This window comes from Eupeodes corollae, chromosome 3 (assembly GCF_945859685.1).
Source record: "Eupeodes corollae chromosome 3, idEupCoro1.1, whole genome shotgun sequence".
NCBI classification, from domain to species: domain Eukaryota; kingdom Metazoa; phylum Arthropoda; class Insecta; order Diptera; family Syrphidae; genus Eupeodes; species Eupeodes corollae.
The window spans coordinates 111,424,715-111,445,696 of record NC_079149.1 but is presented as its reverse complement, the minus strand read 5'-3'; the positions used below and the strand labels follow the sequence as shown (position 1 = coordinate 111,445,696).

The 20,982-nt window shown below is 35.7% G+C and overlaps 1 protein-coding gene across 1 annotated transcript in view; it reads right to left on the bottom strand.

Annotated features, from left to right (window-relative positions):
* The window catches only part of LOC129951310 (serine-rich adhesin for platelets), a 194,464-nt gene that overhangs the window by 143,213 nt on the left and 30,269 nt on the right, over positions 1-20,982 (bottom strand). The window contains exon 2 of the mRNA XM_056063403.1: positions 71-2,756. Within this exon, the coding sequence (XP_055919378.1) occupies positions 71-2,608 (2,538 nt within the window). The 5' untranslated portion in view covers positions 2,609-2,756. The remainder of the gene's footprint in view (positions 1-70; positions 2,757-20,982) is intronic.

Below are 20,982 nucleotides of genomic sequence, written 5' to 3'. Positions count from 1 at the left end.
TGCTCAACTGGTATAAAAATGTACCATACAATCAAGAAAAGAACGCTTTACAAACATATAACGTACTCACCACAACTGGCAGCATCAGCTCGTGCGTCTCATTGCCACGCCATATGTGAGACTCTGAAGGCAGGGTCTGTATGTCGCACTCTAGAGAATTGATTTTTTCCTGCAAACGCGAAAGTATACGTGGCCTCGATATCGGTTTTGACTTGGAAGCCTTTGTTGGACCCGTTGTAGTTGACTGGCTATCGACAGTTGAATAAGGCGTTGGGGTTGCGTTCGAGTTCAGATTGGGGTTGGGGTTGGTGTTCGGTATTGGAGTTGAGCTGCTTTGGCTAGGGGTAGATGGTTTGCTGGACAAACTAGGAGCGATAGTCCTTTCGCTGTTAACTTTGTTTGATTGAGTCGGTGTTAATGACACACCCGTTGAGCTTGATGTGAAGGAGGACCGTACTTCGAGTTTGTTATTCATCGAAGTCTGTGGCGATGGTGATGGCGACAAAGATGGAGATGTCATCTGAACCGACGACGACGACAACGACAACGATGCCGATGCCAATGATGATGATGATGATTTTTCCTCATTAGTCCGAGGATTATCCTTAGGCGTATTTGTCTCACGTTCCAACGGAATTGCCACCTGAGGACCGAAGCTTTTTTGCAATTCAATTTTAACACGTTTTAATGCCTTTGAACGTGCACTTGTTTCATCAGCCTCAGATCCTTGATTCGCACCACTGCCGCCATTGCCTCTGGGATTGGAGTACTCGTATTTGTTGGATTCGGTAATTAGCTGAGAAGAAGTCGTGGTCGAGTGTAAATTGCCGACAGTTGCGTCTGTCGTTGTTGTTGTTGGGTTTGTTGCAGTTGTATCTCCTTTAGTCCCCGATGATGCCTTTCCAACAGGACTATATGTTGTTGCATGGGCTGCAACTGCTGCTGCTGCTGACAATTTCCTCCGCTGAAGCATTTCATTGTATAACTCTTTGCTGTTGTAGAATTTCGTAGTGGAAAACTCTGGATGTGCATCGGCGGGATGATGGTTCTCCACAGTGTCAGCCGATGTCTTTGCATTGTCTGTTTTGAACTTTGTGTTGGAGAAGCCAACCCTGGAGGCCGCCTCATGATGCAGAGGAAAATCGAAACTTTTCTTTACCCTTCTGTCGATGAACTCAATTTGATGATTCACCATGAGTCTCGGCCTTGCGTTTACTAACGACTTCGAAGTGGTGGACAAAATCGGTGTCGATTTTGTTGTTGATTGTTCGAACTCATCGAACCGGAATTTCTTCTCAATTTCCGTTATAACACCATCCTTCTCTTGCAGCAGTTTTCCAGTGAAATCGGTTATTTCACCCTTCTGTCGGTTGACTGATGGCATTCTGGTTATGATGGTGGCGGCTACAATAGTTCCATCGTCTTGATGGCGCCCAATACGGGGGTCCCTAGCATCAATGGGTGGTGTGTTTATATCCAATGAATTTGGAAACATATTTCGGTCGTCATCCTCTCCAGCCGGATACTGGTTCCATTTAGTTGGAGTATCCTTTAAGTAAATATTTTTCTCCCGGATAAGTTTTTCATTTGAATTTCTAATAATTGGGTTGAAGTCTTCGAGCTTTAAAGGATACAAGTCGATAATATTGATTTTGCCTCCACTTGCTGGCGCTTCGATTGCATCCGTCGCAATCTTCGATTGTTGGGAAGAAATATAATTCTCATTGGGAGCGTCCAGGTGCTGATTAATACCGCCATTAAATTGGTCCGTGATAATTTCAGCTAATTTAATACGATACAGACCGTTTCCGAGTTTCTTTTCCACGTGTATATCATTAATCAGAGTTTCATGGGTCGTGGTCATGGACAGAGGGTCATTTGTTTTATTCATTGTACTGGCAGCGATTGATGTCGAAAATGATGATGATGGAGTCTGCAAGTCTAGCAACAGTACAGGTAAGGGTTTTATAGGGGTTGTTGCTGCTGCTACACTTGATGTTGATGTTGAAGTCGATGGTGCTCCAGAAAGAATGGTAGACGATGGTGGAGGGCGTTCATCGGTGTTCTCCTGATCGGTTTCGGGTTGATTGGAAATTGGTTCACGTATTTCCAAAGGGTCAGTCGATGGAATCGATGAAGACACCACAGTTGTAGGTCTGGGCATACTGCTTGTATTCTCAAATGATGACGATGATGAAGATGATGATGACGAAGATGTTAATGACGACGAGGACGATGACGACAAAGACGACGACGACGAAGGCGAGGCATCTGTCGTCGTTGAAGAAGTAGCCACTTCATCTGACATTTTGATTTGTGAAGCAGCATCAGTATCAGCAGCACCAACTACAGTTGGATTTCTTGTCACATCAACAACTGAAAGTGAGTTTGAGTTGGAATTTATTAGAGGCACATCCGTGAAAGGTTGAATATCTTCATTTGGTGTCGTTGAAATATACGCCACCGCCGCCGGACTAATGCTGCTGTGAAAACTTGTTGTGGGCGTAGTATTTGATTCGCTGAAGCCGATGTGACAGCTTACAAAGAATAAAAGTACCAACGGCAACTGATGTAGAGCTTCATTTCCTTTTTTTGTATGGGACTTCATGATTTTAGAATTTTCTATCAATTAGCTTAGAAAGTGTAGTTTTCAAGGCAATTGCTTCAAAACTTTATCTATAATTGAATTTTTCTGCATTCATAGTTTTTGGTGAAGGTTTTTGTTTTTGATATAGTTTTTTTCGACGATGTAAAATCTGAAATGAAAAACAAACAATTATTTTTATTTATAGGATAATTGAGGTCAAACATTTTGCTTGAAGTAGTAAGATAATTCTCAAAATTGAAATAAGTTCTTAATTGTAAAGTATTTTCGAAGGACTTTACATTACACATAAAAAAATATTTTACTATTTTTCACTAATTTATTTAAAATTTAATCCTACTTATCATAAGTTAAAAACTGACATTTTCTCTTTAAATTTTAACCAGAGAGTTTCAACATCAATGTGAAGTAGATATCAATATCTATTTGTTTCAAACAAATTAAATTGCAATTAAAAATGTCAAACAAAATTCCTTTCAAAAATTCTTGTGTACATTAAAGATTCCTTTCATTAGCCAAAACTTAAGGTTAAGAAAATCAATCCAAACCAACAACAGCAAAAAATGGCTTAGAAAGAAAAAGCATGCAAAACAATTTATAACTTTTTCTTACGCCTATCCTAATTTTTGAAGGATCTAATTTAAATTATGCTTGAAAAAATACAAACGACAAGAGAACAAAAAAAAACCTTTTTCCAATTTTCACGACTGAGTTTAAATCAAAATTTAATGGCAAAAGTTTTCCATAAACAACACTCCATGTTAGAAATACATAATTAAGCCCTTTTTGTTTGTCAGCTAGCTATACAAAATATATACCTACCTATACACATATACCTAACATCGATTTTCCCTGATTTTTAAAGTGCCTTCAAAAAAGTTAAAAAACAAAACAGAATGTCCTTTTGTTATTCGTGTATGCCTTAAATACATCTATACATTTAAATTTTGTATATGTGTATTGTCGAAATTTGTGTTGCTGTGTTGTTATACAAAAGTAACACTTTATGATGCTGTGATTATGTTTTTGGCGGGTATATTAGGGTTATCCTAGTTCCGAATATCGAAAAACACAAAGTGGTCTATGGCAAAAACAGAAAACCGAACAGAAAGGCAAAATCCATTAACCACTAATTTGTTTTCAAATCTGCAGAAACTCATTTGTGTTTTCATTAATTATGCGAAAATTCGGTTCATTTATCATTCTGTCGTTCGAATGTCAATTAATTTCCCACCAAATTAATCGACGACCCATTTTGAATTTTCAATATACATATATACTTATTTCTATATTTATATAAATATATATTATGCATAGATCATGTTCGCATAAAAGGACCGCATCAATTTAAATAACATTAACAGGGTTGGACTTAAAACCTAAAAATATAGGCTCTCAAAATTAAAATATTTTTGAATGATTGGGAAGGCGATCTTTAGAAACCCTTATTGAAATCCCAGAAAATTCGTTTTGAAAGAAATCTGTCATTGGAACTGTAGAAAATTATAAGAAAGTTCGGTGGAAGTATTCGATTCATTTTTGTACGTAATTTAATCAGCTGTCCTTACATTTTTAGAAAAATCCACTTGATCAGTACATAATTTGTATTTCTAATCAAAAAGTGACAAGGTTTTAGGTTAGGTTAGGTTAACGTGGCTGCGGATTTATAATCCACACACTTAGGCCAAGAGAAAGGCCCATTGTGACACCACATGAATCTAGAGAATTACTTCTAACTAGTAGAACCATTTTGAGCTTTTTATAAAGCGAAGAAGATATTTAATATCCTTTTTAGCTAGTTCGCTGGGATTATCAAAAGAATAGTCCCCCAGATGAAGTTTGCGTTTGAGTGAAAGAGCAGGGCAGGTGCATAAGAGATGAGAGATTGTTTCCTCTTCTTCTTCGTCCATGCAGCTCCTACAGAAGTCATTTGAGGCTACACAGAACGAAAACAGTCATCCTATTGACTATTTTGGTAGTCAATATGACTATTTGGTAGTCAATTTTCAGCCGATAACCGCGATAGTCAATAGAACAATTTTCGGTTGTCAATTTTGGAATCCGAAATTTTTTTACAATTCGGTAGTCAATATGATAACTTTAGTAGTCAATGTGACAACTTTGGTTGAAGGAAATTGAAACTAAGGTTGTCATATTGACTAATTTGGTAGTCAATACGACAACTGCGGTAGTCAATATGACAACTGCGGTAGTCAATAGGACAACTGCGGTAGTCAATAGGACGACTGCGGTAGTCAATAGGACAACTGCGGTAGTCAATACGACAATTTTTGTTGAAAACTGAAATCTAATTTGACTACTGGGTAGTCAATATAACAATCGTCGATTGTCAATTTTGGGTAGTCAATATGACAACCAAATTGTCGTATTGACTACCGAAGTTGTTCTATTGACTACCGCAGTTGTCATATTGACTACAAAAAATTGACAATCGAAAATTGTTCTATTGACTATCCAGTAGTCAATTTTTAAAAATAAGGTTGTCATATTGACTATTTTGGTAGTCAATGCGACAATTTGGCCAAATTTCAGGTTGACTATCGACGATTGTTAATATGACAACTTTATTTTTTTCTGTGTACGCCTAGTCGTATTGCGTGTCTGCCTATAAGACAGTGTCCTGTGAGGACACCTATTAGGGAGCTAATATGAAGTCTGCTTTGAGATAACAAGTCTTTAGAGCGCTTTAGGTCCAGTGAAGGCCATATGAGTTTTGTGGCTGCGCATGCTGGTAAGTTGTGCCACCTAGAATTTGCTATCGCAAAAGCTGTTTCTTTTAGCATAAGTTTACATGTAGCTATCGGTATACCTATCTTCTCCCTTTCAGGTGAAATAGGTTTGACGGTTCCATTTTTAGCGAGTTCATCGGCTCTACAATTACCTGTGATGTCTCTGTGGCCCGGCACCCAACAGAGGTGAATGTTAAATTGCTGCGCCATCTCCATAAGAGACGATCGACAATCGAGGGCCGTCAAAGATTTGGTCGAGACACCGTCAAGGGATTTGATAGCAGCTTGACTGTCAGAGAAGATGCGGATATCAGAAGTTGATATCACGTTTTCTCTTAGCCAGGAGAGAACCTCTTTGATCGCCAAAATTTCCGCTTGAAAAACGCTACAATGATTAGGGAGGCGGAATGAGATGCTTAGATTAAGCTTTTCTGAGTACACACCAACACCAACTCCCTCATTTGTCTTAGATCCATCTGTATAAAAATGAATACTTTTGTTATCCAGGAGTTTTTTGTCCTCCCATTCATCTCTGGATGGAATGGATACCTGGAAGTTTTTTCCAAATAGGGGTTTAGGTATAGTGTAGGTTTTAGTTTTACTAGAAATTAATTCAAAAGTAATGAAAATAGAAGAAAAGTGGGTTTATAGAATTTTCAAACATTCTTTAAATTAGTCTCGTTTCTCTTTTGTTTTCGAAGGAAAATGACATTTGAAAAAGTCTGCATTTTAGTGGCCATCTTCTTTTAAAACTTTAAACGGAGTTTTAGAAGTAGAACCTAACCAACAGCTTTGGAATCGGCTGTCAAAAAGTGTCATACCCTCGTTGTTTGTGTTAAAATTAAGCCGTTTCTCAAGAAGTTTAAGTTGTTTTGGGCCATGACATTATTTTTGAAACTTTATTTCAATATCAACTCCTTCCCTGAATCACTCATATTCATGTCATAGGTAGGTACTGGTATTTATCTATCTACCAACTTTTAAGTTTAGCACGTTCATTTTAAATAAAGTGATTCATAAGCCCTAGTATTTGTTTATGGAGAAAGCATTTTGTGGACAGGTGCCACTTAGATTTGTGTTAGTGTGCGTTTTTTTTTTTTTTTTTGAAAAGTGTGGTTATTTGTGAAATCCCTTTATTTATGGTATTTTTTATATAAACAAAAAGCACATTTTGAAAAGTGTCATTGTTTTAATTAATTTGTTGCGTCGAACAGTGGTTAAAATGATACATTTGAACAACCTTTAACGTCGAACTCACAACTATCTCTATTGGTAACACCACAAATTGAAAACCATCAGTGGTATCATCCAAAACCTTGAAAACAGACTTTCAATTTAATTTTGTAAAATGTCGGCGATGAGTTAAAGATAACCAAATTAAGTTGCAATTCCCCAGACTCTGCAGACACACAGGAGGCGTTTTAATCGTTTCAAAGTCTTCTAACCTATTTATATATGTATATAAAGTTATTTAGAGCAAAGAATAAAGTTTTCAAACATATCTGTCTGGCGCGTATGTTAGAATGTTGACCTTTGAACAATGAAACGATTCCTTATTACTTTATAAAATTAAGCGAGCGTTGAAACAGTGGGTATTAACTTTCAACTTAAGATTAGTTTTGTAGTATTTTCAAAAAGTTTTAAGGCACTAAGACTAATAGACTGTGACTAGGAGTCGCATGTAAGCAAGGTTTTTCTTCTTATATTCAAAGTTAAATATTGTATTTGAAATTATGGAACAAGATAAACCCTTTTTGGTGTGTGATGTTGGCCTTGAAAAGTTTTAATTAAAATTTTTACTTGGATATTGTGATTTAAGATTAAAAGAAAATGGATTTAGCTAGGGAATGCAACCCGAGGTGAGGTTTTAAATGACTGTTGGAGGGTGATTATAGTTTGGTGTTTATAATACTCTTAAAAAGAAATATAACAGCCCATAATTCTAAACATTTTATCTTTCCATTGGACACTTTATGAAAATTATTGTAGTCTGTCCGATTTGTCGAACATTGCAAAATATTCCTGACAATTCAAGGTCGAAAATCTTTAATTATAGAATTCTTAACCTTCGTGGTGAAAATGTGCTGCATGACTAAAGGTTACTGTTCGATTTTTAATTCATTTCAATAATCCAACCAGCGAAGATATGGCATTGACGATCAGCGAATGATAACCCTAAGCTGTTCTTAAGCATTGAATACTTTTTCAATTAGTCAAATAACTTAACTAACTTTCCGTTGTAAGGGAGATAGAACCATTTAACTTAGGCAACGCAGATCAATAATTCCGGCTACCTGACCTCGACGAAATGGAGATCTAAACTGAAGTCAAACAAAGCTGCTGGAGCTGACGGCATCGCTGCCGAATTATTCAAAGTAGACGGCGATGATTTCGTAGGGAGCATAAACCATCTCATCTGCAAAATATGGTCGGAAGAAAGCATGCCCAATGAGTGAAACCTCAGCATAGTTTGCCCGATACATACGAAAGGAGACCCTCTAAACTGCGCCAACTACAGAGGCATCAGTCTCCTTAACATTGCATATAAGATCGTCTTTGCCGTATTATGTGAACGTCTGAAGCCGTTCGTAAAAAACCTGATAGGTCCTTAGCAGTGTCGCTTCAGACCAGGAAAGTCCACTATCGATCAAATATTCACACTACGGCAGCTCTTGGAAAAAACCCAGTAGCTTCAAATCAATACCCACCATCTCTTTATCGATTTTAAAGCCGCGTATGACAGCATCTACAGAGCAATGTCTAGTTTTGGCATCCTTGTCAAACCTATCCGTTTGTGCAGAATGACGATGGAGAATGCACGCTGCTCTATCAAGGTCGGAAAAGATCGTACCTATGCATTTGATGTCAAAAAAGGTTTAAGACAAGGCGATGCACTGTCATGCGACTTCTTCAACATCGTTGTGGAAAGAATTGTGGAAAACTCAACCGTCAACAATAGAGGCACAATCTTCCAAAGGTCCATCCAATTACTCGCATACGCAGATGATACTGACATAATTGGAAGATCAAAGCGTTTTTGAGCATTGTGACGAAAGCGAAGAAGAGAGCAAGACCAAGTATATGCTGTCATCAAAGAAGAACATTGAATGACGACGTCTTGGACAAAACGTCACCATGGACAACAATAATTTTGAGGTAGTTAAGGCACAGCTATAACCAAAGACATCGAAACCAGCGCTTAAATCAAAGGAAAATAACTCTTGCAAACCGCTGATTCTTTAGACTTAGAAGGGAATTGAGTAGTGAAGTCCTCTCTCGAGCATCTAAAATTACCATCTATATAAGATACTCATCATCTCGGTTCTTATTTATGGCGCTGAGGCCTGGCCCAAGTCAAAGAAAAACGAAAGCGTCTTAGGATGCTTCGAGAGAAAAATTCTTCGCGTGATTTTTGGTCTCGTATGCATAGATGGAGAATGAAGGAGGAGATACACTGCCAATCACTAGGATGAGGCCACATATTTTTCAACCGATTTTCGTTCTTTATACCTGCTGGAAATTTCGCACCAATAAAAATTTACTACATTTGAGTAGGTAGATATTTTCTTTAAATAAAGTAATAAAATTAAGGGGTTAAATAGAAAAAACAGTTGGAATTTCCCTACATTAATTAAAGAGCTACTTAAAAACATTATGAAAAAGTGCGTCACTTGGATGAGGCCACATGAAAAATCTTATAAAATATCAAAAAAATGAAAGAAATGTTTACAGTTTTTGGTTTTCAAACACTTATTTATTAAGTTTTTCTCAATTAATAATGAGTATGCCCCCCATTTTTCGATATGACCTCTATTAGACGGTTTGGAATGGAATCATAAAGTTTTTTTAAATAGTCAAGTGAAATCTTGTCCCAGGCATCACGGAAAGCTTCAATTAAGGAGTCCTTGTCATCAAATTGTCTACCGCCTTCATAAACTTTTCGAGATAGCCATGCCCATACGTTTTCGATTATGTTCAAGTCCGGTGAATAGGGTGGCCCTGCGAAAAGCTCTACGTTTTCTGATAAAATCCAGCTTTTGACAACCCTGGAAGTGTGGATGGGGGCATTGTCTTGTTGGAAAATACAAGGCAGAGGTCCAAAATTATTTTTCATCTTCGGAAATGAGCATTCCAACAAGTGTTTGTTACTGTTTCCGTTCATTGTTAGAGAAAGAAACTCCAATTCGATTTTGCCATAGTAGTTGATAGCTCCCCACACCATAACACCTGATGTACGGCTGTGATGTCTTCCCAAAATTAGTTCCTCTTTTCTTAAATCATGGAAATAAAAGTTGTAACCATCGGGTCCGTCAAGGCTAAACTTTTTTTCATCCGAAAAGACGACGCGTTTCCATTGACTGCTCCAAGAGACATGTTCTGTTGCAAAGTTCATTCGCAGCTCCTTGTGTACTTGCTTTAGAACAGGTTTCTTTTTGAGTTTTCTTCTCTGGATAGTACCATCTTTTCTTATTATCCTTTGGACTGTCGAAATACTGGCTGATGCTCCGCTTTTGGACCTTATTTTAGTAGATGATTGAGTAGAATTTGAAGCAATACGTAAATTTAACCGCTTTTCTCGGGATGATGTTGCTTGGGCTGTGCGTCCTTTTTGGTTTTTCCATAGTTTTGAGGATCAGCAAGATAGTTGTTTACAACTGTCTTACTTCTGTTCAGCTTCCTATTTCTCGGCTTGAGAGTCCCATTTCCTTGAAAGCATCGATATGTCCTCTTTCTGCTACTGTCAACGTCTTTCCGGAACCCATTTGTAGTTGAAATTTAATAAAAATAGTTATTTGTAAAACGTTCTTAAATATTGTAACCCAAATTTTGAAAAAAATTGCTGATCTGAACTTCTACAACGAAATATTCGCAATGGCCTCATCCTAGTGACTCACTTTTTTATATCCTTTTTAGGTAGCTCATTCATTAATATAGGAAAATTCCAACGGTCTTTTCTAATTAACCCTATAATTGTGTATCTTTGTTTCAAGAAAATATGTACCTACTCTCATGTAGTAAAATTTTCGGGGTTAAACGAATTCCAACAGGTATCGGACCGAAAATTGGTTGAAAAATATGTGGCCTCATCCTAGTAATTGGCAGTGTATAACGACGAATTGTACGGGTTGTATAGCGACACTGACCTAGTTAACAGAATTTAAGTCCAACGGCTTAGATCCCGAGAGACGGCGTAGTAGAAGAAGACTGTGACTCAGGTGGTGCACGCAGGTGGGTGAAGACCTCGACCAACTGGTCGTGTGAAGTTGGAGACAGCTAGCTAGGGACCGACCTAGCTGGAGACGCATGTTGGTTGAGGCCCAGGTCTGCCCCGGACTTTAGCGCCACCTTAAGTAATTAAGTAAGTAATTAACTAACTTGCCCAAACAGCTACAAATTTGTCTCTAGTTTCTAAAAAGTGATTCAGTTTTTCTAGTTTTGACGTCAAAATGTTCACCATTTTTGTTGGAGATTGTAGTTTTTCAAATCCATACTTGAAGCCTATATGGCGAAATTTTTATTTACTTAGCTTGTCCAATGTCAAACTATGACAATTTGAATTTGATATCTGCCCAAAAACCTCAATAGTTCCAGGGCCTAGTGACTTAACCATTCATGCGTGCGAGTAATGTCAGGGGACCAACTCCAACAGTTCTTATGCCGATTCCGAACGGCTAATATAAGAAAGCCATTTTCATTACAAGAATCTCTTTAGGAGGATTTATTAATTCGCTCCAAGAGGTATTACCCGTGGAAAATGATGGCCAAATCACGGATTGAACTCAAGACTTCTCGAATGACAGTCCTTCGCACTAACCACTAATGCCGCGGGTACTATAAAATATACATTTTTGATTTAAATGGTTGTTGTCTAAACGTTCTTGGTCTTACAGAATAAACAATAAGTTGAAAAAAAAGACGGCAATGAATTTAAACAAAATAAAGAAAGTCCTTAAGCTCTATGCAAACCTACAGCTTTATTACGATACTTTTTTATTTCATTTGTTTTAAGTGTATTATTTTTATAGCTAAATTATACACAACAAACTGGACTTATGTTGGTATATAAAAATCAACTTAACGTTTATAATACAAATTTAATATCCCCACTGATAGAGATAACATTTTTACAACCATTTACGTTCTCTCGGGATTAATTTAGATATTAAATTTATTTTGTTTCAAAAATAATAAACTTTCCAAAAAAGCAGACTTCCAAAAAAATAAAAAAATATATAGTCGTATAAAAACAAAAACGATAACAATCTAATTTATGTTTTCACATTTTCTCGGATTCATCATTTTTGTTAATTGATCTCTGGTGACATAGACATTATCCCATTTTATACAGAAAAAGTAAAATGATGGATAAGGAAATGGTTTCAAAATCAATTTTCATTCTCGTCGCCAAACGAATAATGACCAACTGACAGTCCAATGCTACTCTTTGTTAACGTTCTCATCGTTTTTGTTCGTAATCAGTTTTCATTTAATGGAAATTACATTTTCCACTGCCAAGAAATTAATGTGAAAGAAAAAAAAGGATATCCAGAGATTTTTTAATTCGACCAAAGCATAGACTGGAACTTGAAAGTTGAACTTAAGCTCTTAATTGCCTCATTAACCCTTTGGGTCAACCTTTTTAACATTTTTAAATTATTATAATTTTTGTTTGTAATTTCATTTGCCTTGGGATTATAGAATTCTTTGCTTTTCTTTCTTGATTTTGTACTCAAACGAAAACTAAATAAGATTTTAGATGGTCACTTTTTTATGTTGATTGAAGCCTAGACTTTCAAACGACAACGTCTATATTTCGTAAATAATTGAGTTTCATAGTTTATTTTTTTTTGCAAATAAGATTTTTTTAAAAGTCTTTTAATTAAAAATGTATCTCAAGGTACTTTGGTATAAAAACAGAAATGTCTTCTAAGTTTAATGATTCGAACTAAAATCTGTTGAAATTTATTGATTTCATTCAAAATACGGATTAAAACTACAAACACTCGTGTATGAATATTTTGTATAAGAACAAAAAATTAAATATACGAGTACACATTTTGGGTCGAGTGTATATTTTTCTTGTATAGAATAAAGCAAGGGGGTGAAGCGACATGCGAAGCATAAATTAACCCTTAAGAAGAATATTCCAAAATAATAATACTAAATCCATTTTAATGTGTTTTTCCTTTTCTTTTTTTGTTTATTAATCTTGAATGGCCATGACCCAATTTAATAGAATTTGATAATTATGTTAAGGAAATTAAATTTTGCATTTGAAGGTTTTTCTGAAAGTTATGGTAATTGATATTGTTTAATTAATTACACTAGTTTTGAAGTTTCAAGTTATAATGACTTTCAAGAGGCTTGTGAAAAGTTGATTTATTACTTTTTACTAATCCGCTAGCGTTTCTGTTGCTTTCAAGTACGCTGTGTGGTGGTAGCTTTTGATTTAGTTTTTTTTTTTAATTCTAATTGTATCTGAGATTATACAGGGTGTCAAATAAAATTTATATCTAGTTTATTAATCAAATGACATAAGTAAACGAAAATTTCAAAAAATTGGTTATACTATTGTAACTAAATTGAACGATACAAACATAACAAAAGTCATTGAAAAGGGCTTTGCAAAAACATATTGTTTTCTAAAAGATTAGGTTTTCCACTTTTGAGACTGAGTAAGCGTTGTCTAAGCTTGAGGATGATAAGTGACGTGATATTGATGGAATTTCGTCAATTATTTTACGAATGTGCATTGGCTGTTCTTTTAAAAAGTATTTCTAATCGTTTACTTGCAAATGGCGAGTTTCTAAATACTTGGAAACTTTCAATAATCACACCTACTTACAAATCAGGTGGTGGCCAAGATGTTTCAAGATATCGTCAAACTTATTATTTAGTCCCTGACAAATTAACTCCTTCTCTTAAAGCAATGATTTTACCATACCAACATAGTTTTGTAGCTGGTATATCCACTGCCACTTACCTCACTATTTTTAGTAATTTAGTCTTGAATGCACTTGAGAAAGGTTATAAGTAAGATGTTGTTTTTACTGAATTTTCTAAAGCTTTTGACAGAGCAAATCATGATGCTTTACTTATAAAGATAAATAAAGTAGGTTTCCACACAAACGTTCGTATGAATAACATTATTTCTGCACCGGTATATGTTACGTCGGGGCGGACAAAAAGAGGATGAAAAACTGCGATATTTACTATGGTGACTGCTACCACGAAAACCAACAGCGCTTATTTGGATGAGGCTTCGTCATTGGAGCCAGACTTAGGCAAGAAGTCTTGAGCTATAGGTGCATCAACGAGCAACATTAGCCTGATAAGATGACAACATCAAAAATATGTTCTTCGAGCTCCTAGCCAAACATATGAGCAGTGCCCTAGCTACGATATTAAAATAGTCCTGAGAGATTTTAATGCCAAGCTAGGAAGGGAGCTCATAGATTTTGCTGCGGGGCGAAACGTCATGGTAGCCAGTACGCGTTTTCCACACCACAACATCCACAAAGGAACTTGGACTTCTCCAGATCAATCTACCGTCTACCGTCAACCAGATTGACCATATTGCGATCTACGCCAGACACGCTTCCAGCATTATGGATGTACGAACTTTCCGAGGAGCTAACATTGACTCGGACCACTACCTCGTTGTAGCCAAGGTAGCACTTCGGATTTCCAGACCCAAGGCAAAACAGGGAGATGCTGTGCCGCCAACACAATGTATCGAAAAGCAGTGGCAACATTGCCAAGATGCAATGAGAGAAGCCGCCTCTGACGTGCTGGGTTTCAAACAGCCACCAACAAGGAACCCCTGGTTTGATAAAAAATGTCGGCAGGCCAATGCAGCCAAACAACAAGCACGCCAAGTGGCGCTGCATAAAAGTACGTGAACAGGTGAAACGAAATTCACAGGTACACAAACCTAGAACCGAAGGCTGCAAAGACGAAAGTGGAAACATCATAGTGGAACCGCAGTCAATGCTGAGGATATGGAAGGACCACTTCTGCAGACTGTATAACGGCGACGACGAACCAACCAAATTCCACTGTTAGGCGGGATGATCCATCTAACATAGACGACAAAAGCCAACAATCCCGTCCTCCCGACTTAAATGAAGTTAAGATTGCTATATAAGATGAAGTCTAAAAAAAGCCGCTGGAGTGCATGGCCTGAACGCCGAGCTCTTTAAAGCAGCTGGAGACAAGTTGGTTAGGAGTATGCACCAACTTATCTGTAAGATATGGTCGGAAGAAAACATGCCCGATTAATGGAACCTCAGTATTGTTTGCCCGATCCTAAAAAAAGGAGACCCTCTAAACTGCACCAACTATAGAGGTATCAGTCTGCTTAACATCGCCTGTAAAATCTTCTCTGCCGAAATGTGTGAACGTCTAAAGCCCATCATCAAAAACCTGATAGGTCCTTATCACTGTGGTTTTAGACCAGGAAAGTCCACAGTTGATCAAATATTCACATTACAGTAGATCCTGGAAAAAAACCCAAGAACCACAAATCGACACCCACCATCTTTTCATCGATTTCAAGGCCGCATATGGCAGTATCTACAGGGACCAGCTGTATAGAGCCATGTCTTGTTTTGGCATCCCTGCCAAACTCGTCCGTTAGTGCAGGATGACCATGGAGAATTCACGCTGCTCCATAATGGTTGGCAACAACTAAACAGAACCTTTCGATGTCAAAAATGATTTTAGACAAGGTGATGCGCTGTCATGCGATTTTTTTAACATCGTACTTGAAAAAATAGTGCAGAGCTCACATGTCAACACCAGAGGCACAATCTTTCAAAAGTCGGTCCAATTACTAGCATATGCTGATGACATTGACATAATCGGACGAACTCAGCGTGATGTCAATGGGGCTTTTGTGAGTATTGAGAAAGAGGCGACAAAGTACATGCTGTCCTCAAAAAAGGACATACAACACCGACGTCTTGGTCAAAACGTCACAATCGACAGACGTAACTTTGAGGTAGTCAAGGACTTCGTCTACCTAGGCTCCGCTGTAAACGCAGAAAACAACACCAGCGCTGAGATCAAACGCAGAATAACTTTTGCTAACCGCTGTTTCTGTGGACTTAGAAAGCAATTGAGTGGTAAAGTCCTCTCGAGGGACCAAAGTGTTGCTATATAAGACCCTTATCATCCCCGTCCTGCTTTACGATGCAGAAGCATGGACTATGACAAAAGCGGATGAAAGCACCTTGGGTCGTTTCGAGAGAAAAGTTCTTCGTGTGATCTACTGTCCCGTATGCATCGAAGGAGAGTGGAGGAGAAGATGGAACGACGAGCTGCACGGGCTGTACAGCGAAGTAGACTTACCCAGAAGGGTAAAAGTCCAACGACTAAGATGGCTAGAGATGCTCCAGTCCGGAAAGTCTTCGAATCCACACCCACAGGACAGCGCAGTAGAGGAAAACCGCGGATCAGGTGGCGCGCACAAGTGGAAGGTGACGCGCGAAACTGGAAACATTTAGCTAGGGACCGAGCTAGAGGCATTGTTCACACAGGACTATAGCGCCACCTTAAGTAAGTATGTAAGTATTCTTTTAAAAATGATGTGAACAAATTTTGAAGTTAAGATAACTTATAGGCTTCAGTTCAAATTACAGTGTTGGCATAAAAACAACAAATTCTCGATATATTTGTAACCAATTAATAATCAAACCTTAAATTTTACCAAAACTTAAGAGGCAGACATTATATTAACGAGACTAAATGATACTCAATGTTTAAAACACCTAAAGAGAGTTATAAACAAAAACTGTTCATTGATATTGGTTACCAATTCTGTGAATTGTCAAGAACGCAATTCATCGACGACGTAGACAATTATTGTAAAGACAACAACAATAACAATGACAACATGGTTTTTTGTTCGTGAAATAAGAGGGTTCAAGCTTATTTTACATTAAAAGTATATTCCAATAACAAAAGAATAGTATCTATCAAAATGTTATTATATTATCATTGTCTCTTTTTCCTGAACGTAAAAACCTACAAACTTAGGTACATTCTCACACACAAACGTATTGGAATCTTAAAACTCCTTCAAAAACCAAGATTTTTAATTACACAAATTGTATAAGTTACAATAACTTGCAATAGCAAGTTTATAAATTTAGTTTTTAATTTGTTCACTCGGGCGTATAAGCATTTTTTTATGATAAAAACTGTGAAAATGTATGATTTTAGGCTTAGAACGGATTAAATAATTCTAAATATCCTAACCAAAAGTATGTAGTATGGTTAACATTGAACAAAAACTTACATAAATATATAGTTCTATAAATTATATATGTAGTCTTAAACAAAACAGTGATTTTAATTAAGATAATCCAAAACTCAGTACGTATAAGTTTTAAAACACAAAAAACCTCTCTGACCTTCCCTTCGCGTAGATCAAATGGATAGCACCATATTTTTTTGCACTATTTTTAAAATAGAATTAAAAAAAGAAAAATTTAATCTGACCTATTTTTTAAATAATAATTGAAGTGCACAGTTTCCCAACAATAAAGTTGAATTTATAATGCATTTTCCGAGAAATGATTTTTACAAAACAAAAGGTCAGTTTTACAATTAATCCTGTTAACAAAACCTTATTCACTTGACCCTAAAGGGTTATGCAAACTATAAATTCAACATACACACACAATTCTACATACACATGTATGCATGAAGGAGTATATGTAGATAAATACAAAATCAGAGTGAAATTGCATGCACTGCTTATTAAAATCATTTCAACCATCCCTTAAATCCCCCACTTCTACAAAGTTTTACCAAGAGTGTTCTTAAAGAAAAACCATATACCCATTAAAAAAATATTTTATAATATTTTCCTTTCTCTAAAAGCCCCTCTTCACATAAATAACTCCATTAGCCTTTCACACTAATTCAAATCCACACCAACTACTTCCTAATTCATAAAAAAGAAAATCTCCAATTAGCTCCAATGATGATGATGATGGTGATGATGATAAAAAAAAATGATTACACACACATAGGTACTCATTTAACTTCTTGTCTCAATTCATTTTTAAGAATATAATTAATGACAGCTTACGTAAAATTTAATTACCATCTTGTGGGTAGGCTAAGGCAGAGTTAGAACTTCTAACGAACAATTAACACGTACACTAACACACAACAGGCACACCTACATACATTCGTAATACTATATAGAAGACACAGAATTAAACTTTTAAAAACCATATATGTAGGCCTTAATGTAGGCGCCTATACATTCATACATATGTATGAAACGAATATAAGAGAGCTTAAGACCCAAAACGTTCACTCATCTTTTATATTAACTCTCAAATTACAGACTTCAACTGGAGAAATAATTATAATCATGAGATAAATAAACACATTCAGATAAAATTTATGTTTAGACATACCTCTGTGCATACACATACATATGCATATAGTTATACTTCTAAACCTAAAAGATAGCAGCTTAATGGCTCCAAAAAGGACTTTTCTTCCCTCTAGTCATAATAATTCAACAAGACGACAAACAGCAATGAAAGAAACCACTATACCAACAACCACTACAAATACTATATCATATAGAGGGAGTGAAAAACAAAACTTCTCATACCCGTTCCTTTTGCTGATGGCGCCATCTTTAGTGAGAAGTTTTGAAAAAAAAATACATAAATAAATAAAAATAAAGTCTACTGTGATGTGAATATTATCATTACCAACGATTCCTTCCTGAACGGAGGAGAATCACGGAGGCGAAATGTATAGAGTGCTTCCACATTCAATGAGGCCCCACACTGTTGTATCGTGTTACACTTTTTATTTTCGATATATGTTTATACATACATTTTTACCTTATGTGTGTGTGTGTGTGTGCAGGAATGTTTAATAGGGTAAGTTTGGCATTCATAGAAAAAAAAAAAAGAATTTTTATTATAATCTCTCTGATGTAACATTTTCTGCTGAAGGGAATAACCCTCTATTTTGGCAGCTATCACTTTTGAAGCTGTCATATTTTGACAGTTGACAAGTTAAAACTATGCCATTACTTAAAATGGAAAGATACAGACTTAAACAATACATACATACAAATTTGGGAATACGTGTTCTACAAGCAACAAAACAATGACAATTTTGGAAGAAAAGTTTTCTGACCCTGTTATATTTCCCAAAGAGGTGATAACAGTTTCCCACCAAGATCTTAAGATAAATTTAAAAATTTAACGTCAACAACGTAATCTATCTGAGTAGATTGCCTGATTGGGCACTGCTTAATAGGAAGGCATGCTTTTCGACTTTTAGCCCCTGCAAATGATTTTTGAAGAAGTTGCATGGACGAGGAGGAGGAGGAGACAATCTCTCATCTTCTGTGCACATGTCCTGCTTTATCACAAAGACGTAGAATCCACCTTGGAGACTATAACTTCGATGATACCAGCGATCTAAAAAATTCTGAAATTATTTGTCTCCTACGCTTCATTCGGAGCTCCAATTGGTTCAACGAGTTAAGCTGATAACTGATCCATGTGGTATCACAACAGACCATACTTTGGTCTTAGTGTGTTGGACTTCCCAACCAACAGCCACTTTAACCTAACCTTACCTAACGTCAACAAAAAGATAAGTCCTATGTTACATAATCGATTGAGGCTTTATAGCCGCAAATACGCAAATTGGTCATGCAAAAACTTTCAAGAAAAGGTTATGGCGCTGCAACCGTAGCCTTGAAGGGCTTTTTACTATAAAATAAACTTCCATTGATGTAACTTTAAGACTTTTGTATTTTGTCTCTTTAAAATAAAATAAACTTCCATTTAAGTAACTTTAAAATACTCGTATTTTTTAATTTCAAAATGAAACTTCTTATTGAAAAATCTTAATGTTTTGTTTCAAGTCAAGTTCAACATAAATTAAATAGAGACGGAGACCACTTCAACAATCGATAAAAAGTGCTAAATTTTATAAACTGTAAAATTTAATTTAAACTCCACAACGTACGAGTAGTTAAATCCTGTCTATGTATCCCAAACCATTGGTTTGGACCTTAACCGAAGGATTATATCATTTGGAAGTTTAAAATACTTGAACAAGTTTGAGAAAAATTTGTAAAACATAATTAATCACAGGATCTGATTTTAGTTTGATTATTAACTCATTTTTGAACAATTATATCGGTCTAAAGCTCAGTTAAGTAGGCATCATTTGTTAACTCTCTTTTAATTTTAAAATCGGCAGTTAGCATGAGAAATTTCAAATATTTATGTAAAAGCTTATGATTTTCCCTTTTTAATGACGATTTTAAATTAAATGCAGTTTGTATTTTGGACGTACTGTAAAGTTAAGATATTCTTTTATGAGCCGTACATTAAGAATGTGGTATACTTAATCCAATTCTGTTTTTTCCTTTAAATTTTGTATTCAAAACTTTAAGGGAAATGAAAAAAAAAAATATAAAAACTTGTTTTCAGCTCAATTCTTTCTTGAGTTTTTGTATTTAAGTGCTTAACTTGAAGACCATTAAGTTAAACGACCAAGAACCTCCGACCAAGTTTGTGTGCCTTAAAATAATTTTCTGTTTTGTATTCTCTTAATCCACAATTTTCATGCCTTCCGGTTTATATTCCATTTATTCTATATTCGAGAATATGTTATGAAGTGCTGTAGGTATTTATGTTTTCTATAGTTTACTTAAAGTATAGTATATCCGCCAATGAGAAGACTAACAATAATTAATCAATAAATAAGCACTGTGCGTATAATTAGATAATTAATTCATTATGATTATCCTGATTGAAGGCTCTTATGGTATAACAGCAGTTTCTCTTTTGGATTTAATTTAATAAGGCATCACATTGTGCTTCTACATACATTAACATTACTGTGACTGTATGTACGATACGGTGTAGTGAGTTGAATTATTGTTTTTTTTTTTTTTGATGACGGTGTGGAGAGATGAAGATAACTTACATACATAATTTAAAAGTTCAAACCAATTGGATAATAGATTAAAAATAAATCCTTATAGTGAATTAATTTTTGCCTACTAGGTTAATCCTGAATAAGTGCCTTGCTTGCAAATATACACATAATTATATAGTATAGAATATTTCTCTTTTTTTTGTAGGGTTATAAGTGGGTTTTTGAAAAAATGAGATAAAAGAATTAAAATGGAGAATTTTTGCAAGAATCATTAAAAAATAAGTAGTTAAGGAATACAGTGGGTTTGGATTAAATAAATGTTTGGGTCGGATAATTGATAATGCTGAGTTCGGGCATATGAATAAATTATGAAACCCTCATTATCGTTTTCTCGACACACAGTTTTACAATATAAATTATATATTTTTATTTTAAGGAAAAAGTAGATTCTTAGTTATGGCGTTGAATATTTTAACGGCCTGTTTTTGAGTTTATACAATTTAACTCCCTCTTAAAAAAGTGTTTATGTCTTAAAATGAATGCATAAAGTTATAACAATATAATGGAATGAATTGTCAAAACAGACTTCCTACTTTTGCAAAGCTATGTAATAAATATTTGATCTAAAAGACCGTATTTCTACAGAAAATAAGGTTTCCTCCTGAATTAGTTTTTCAAGTTGGG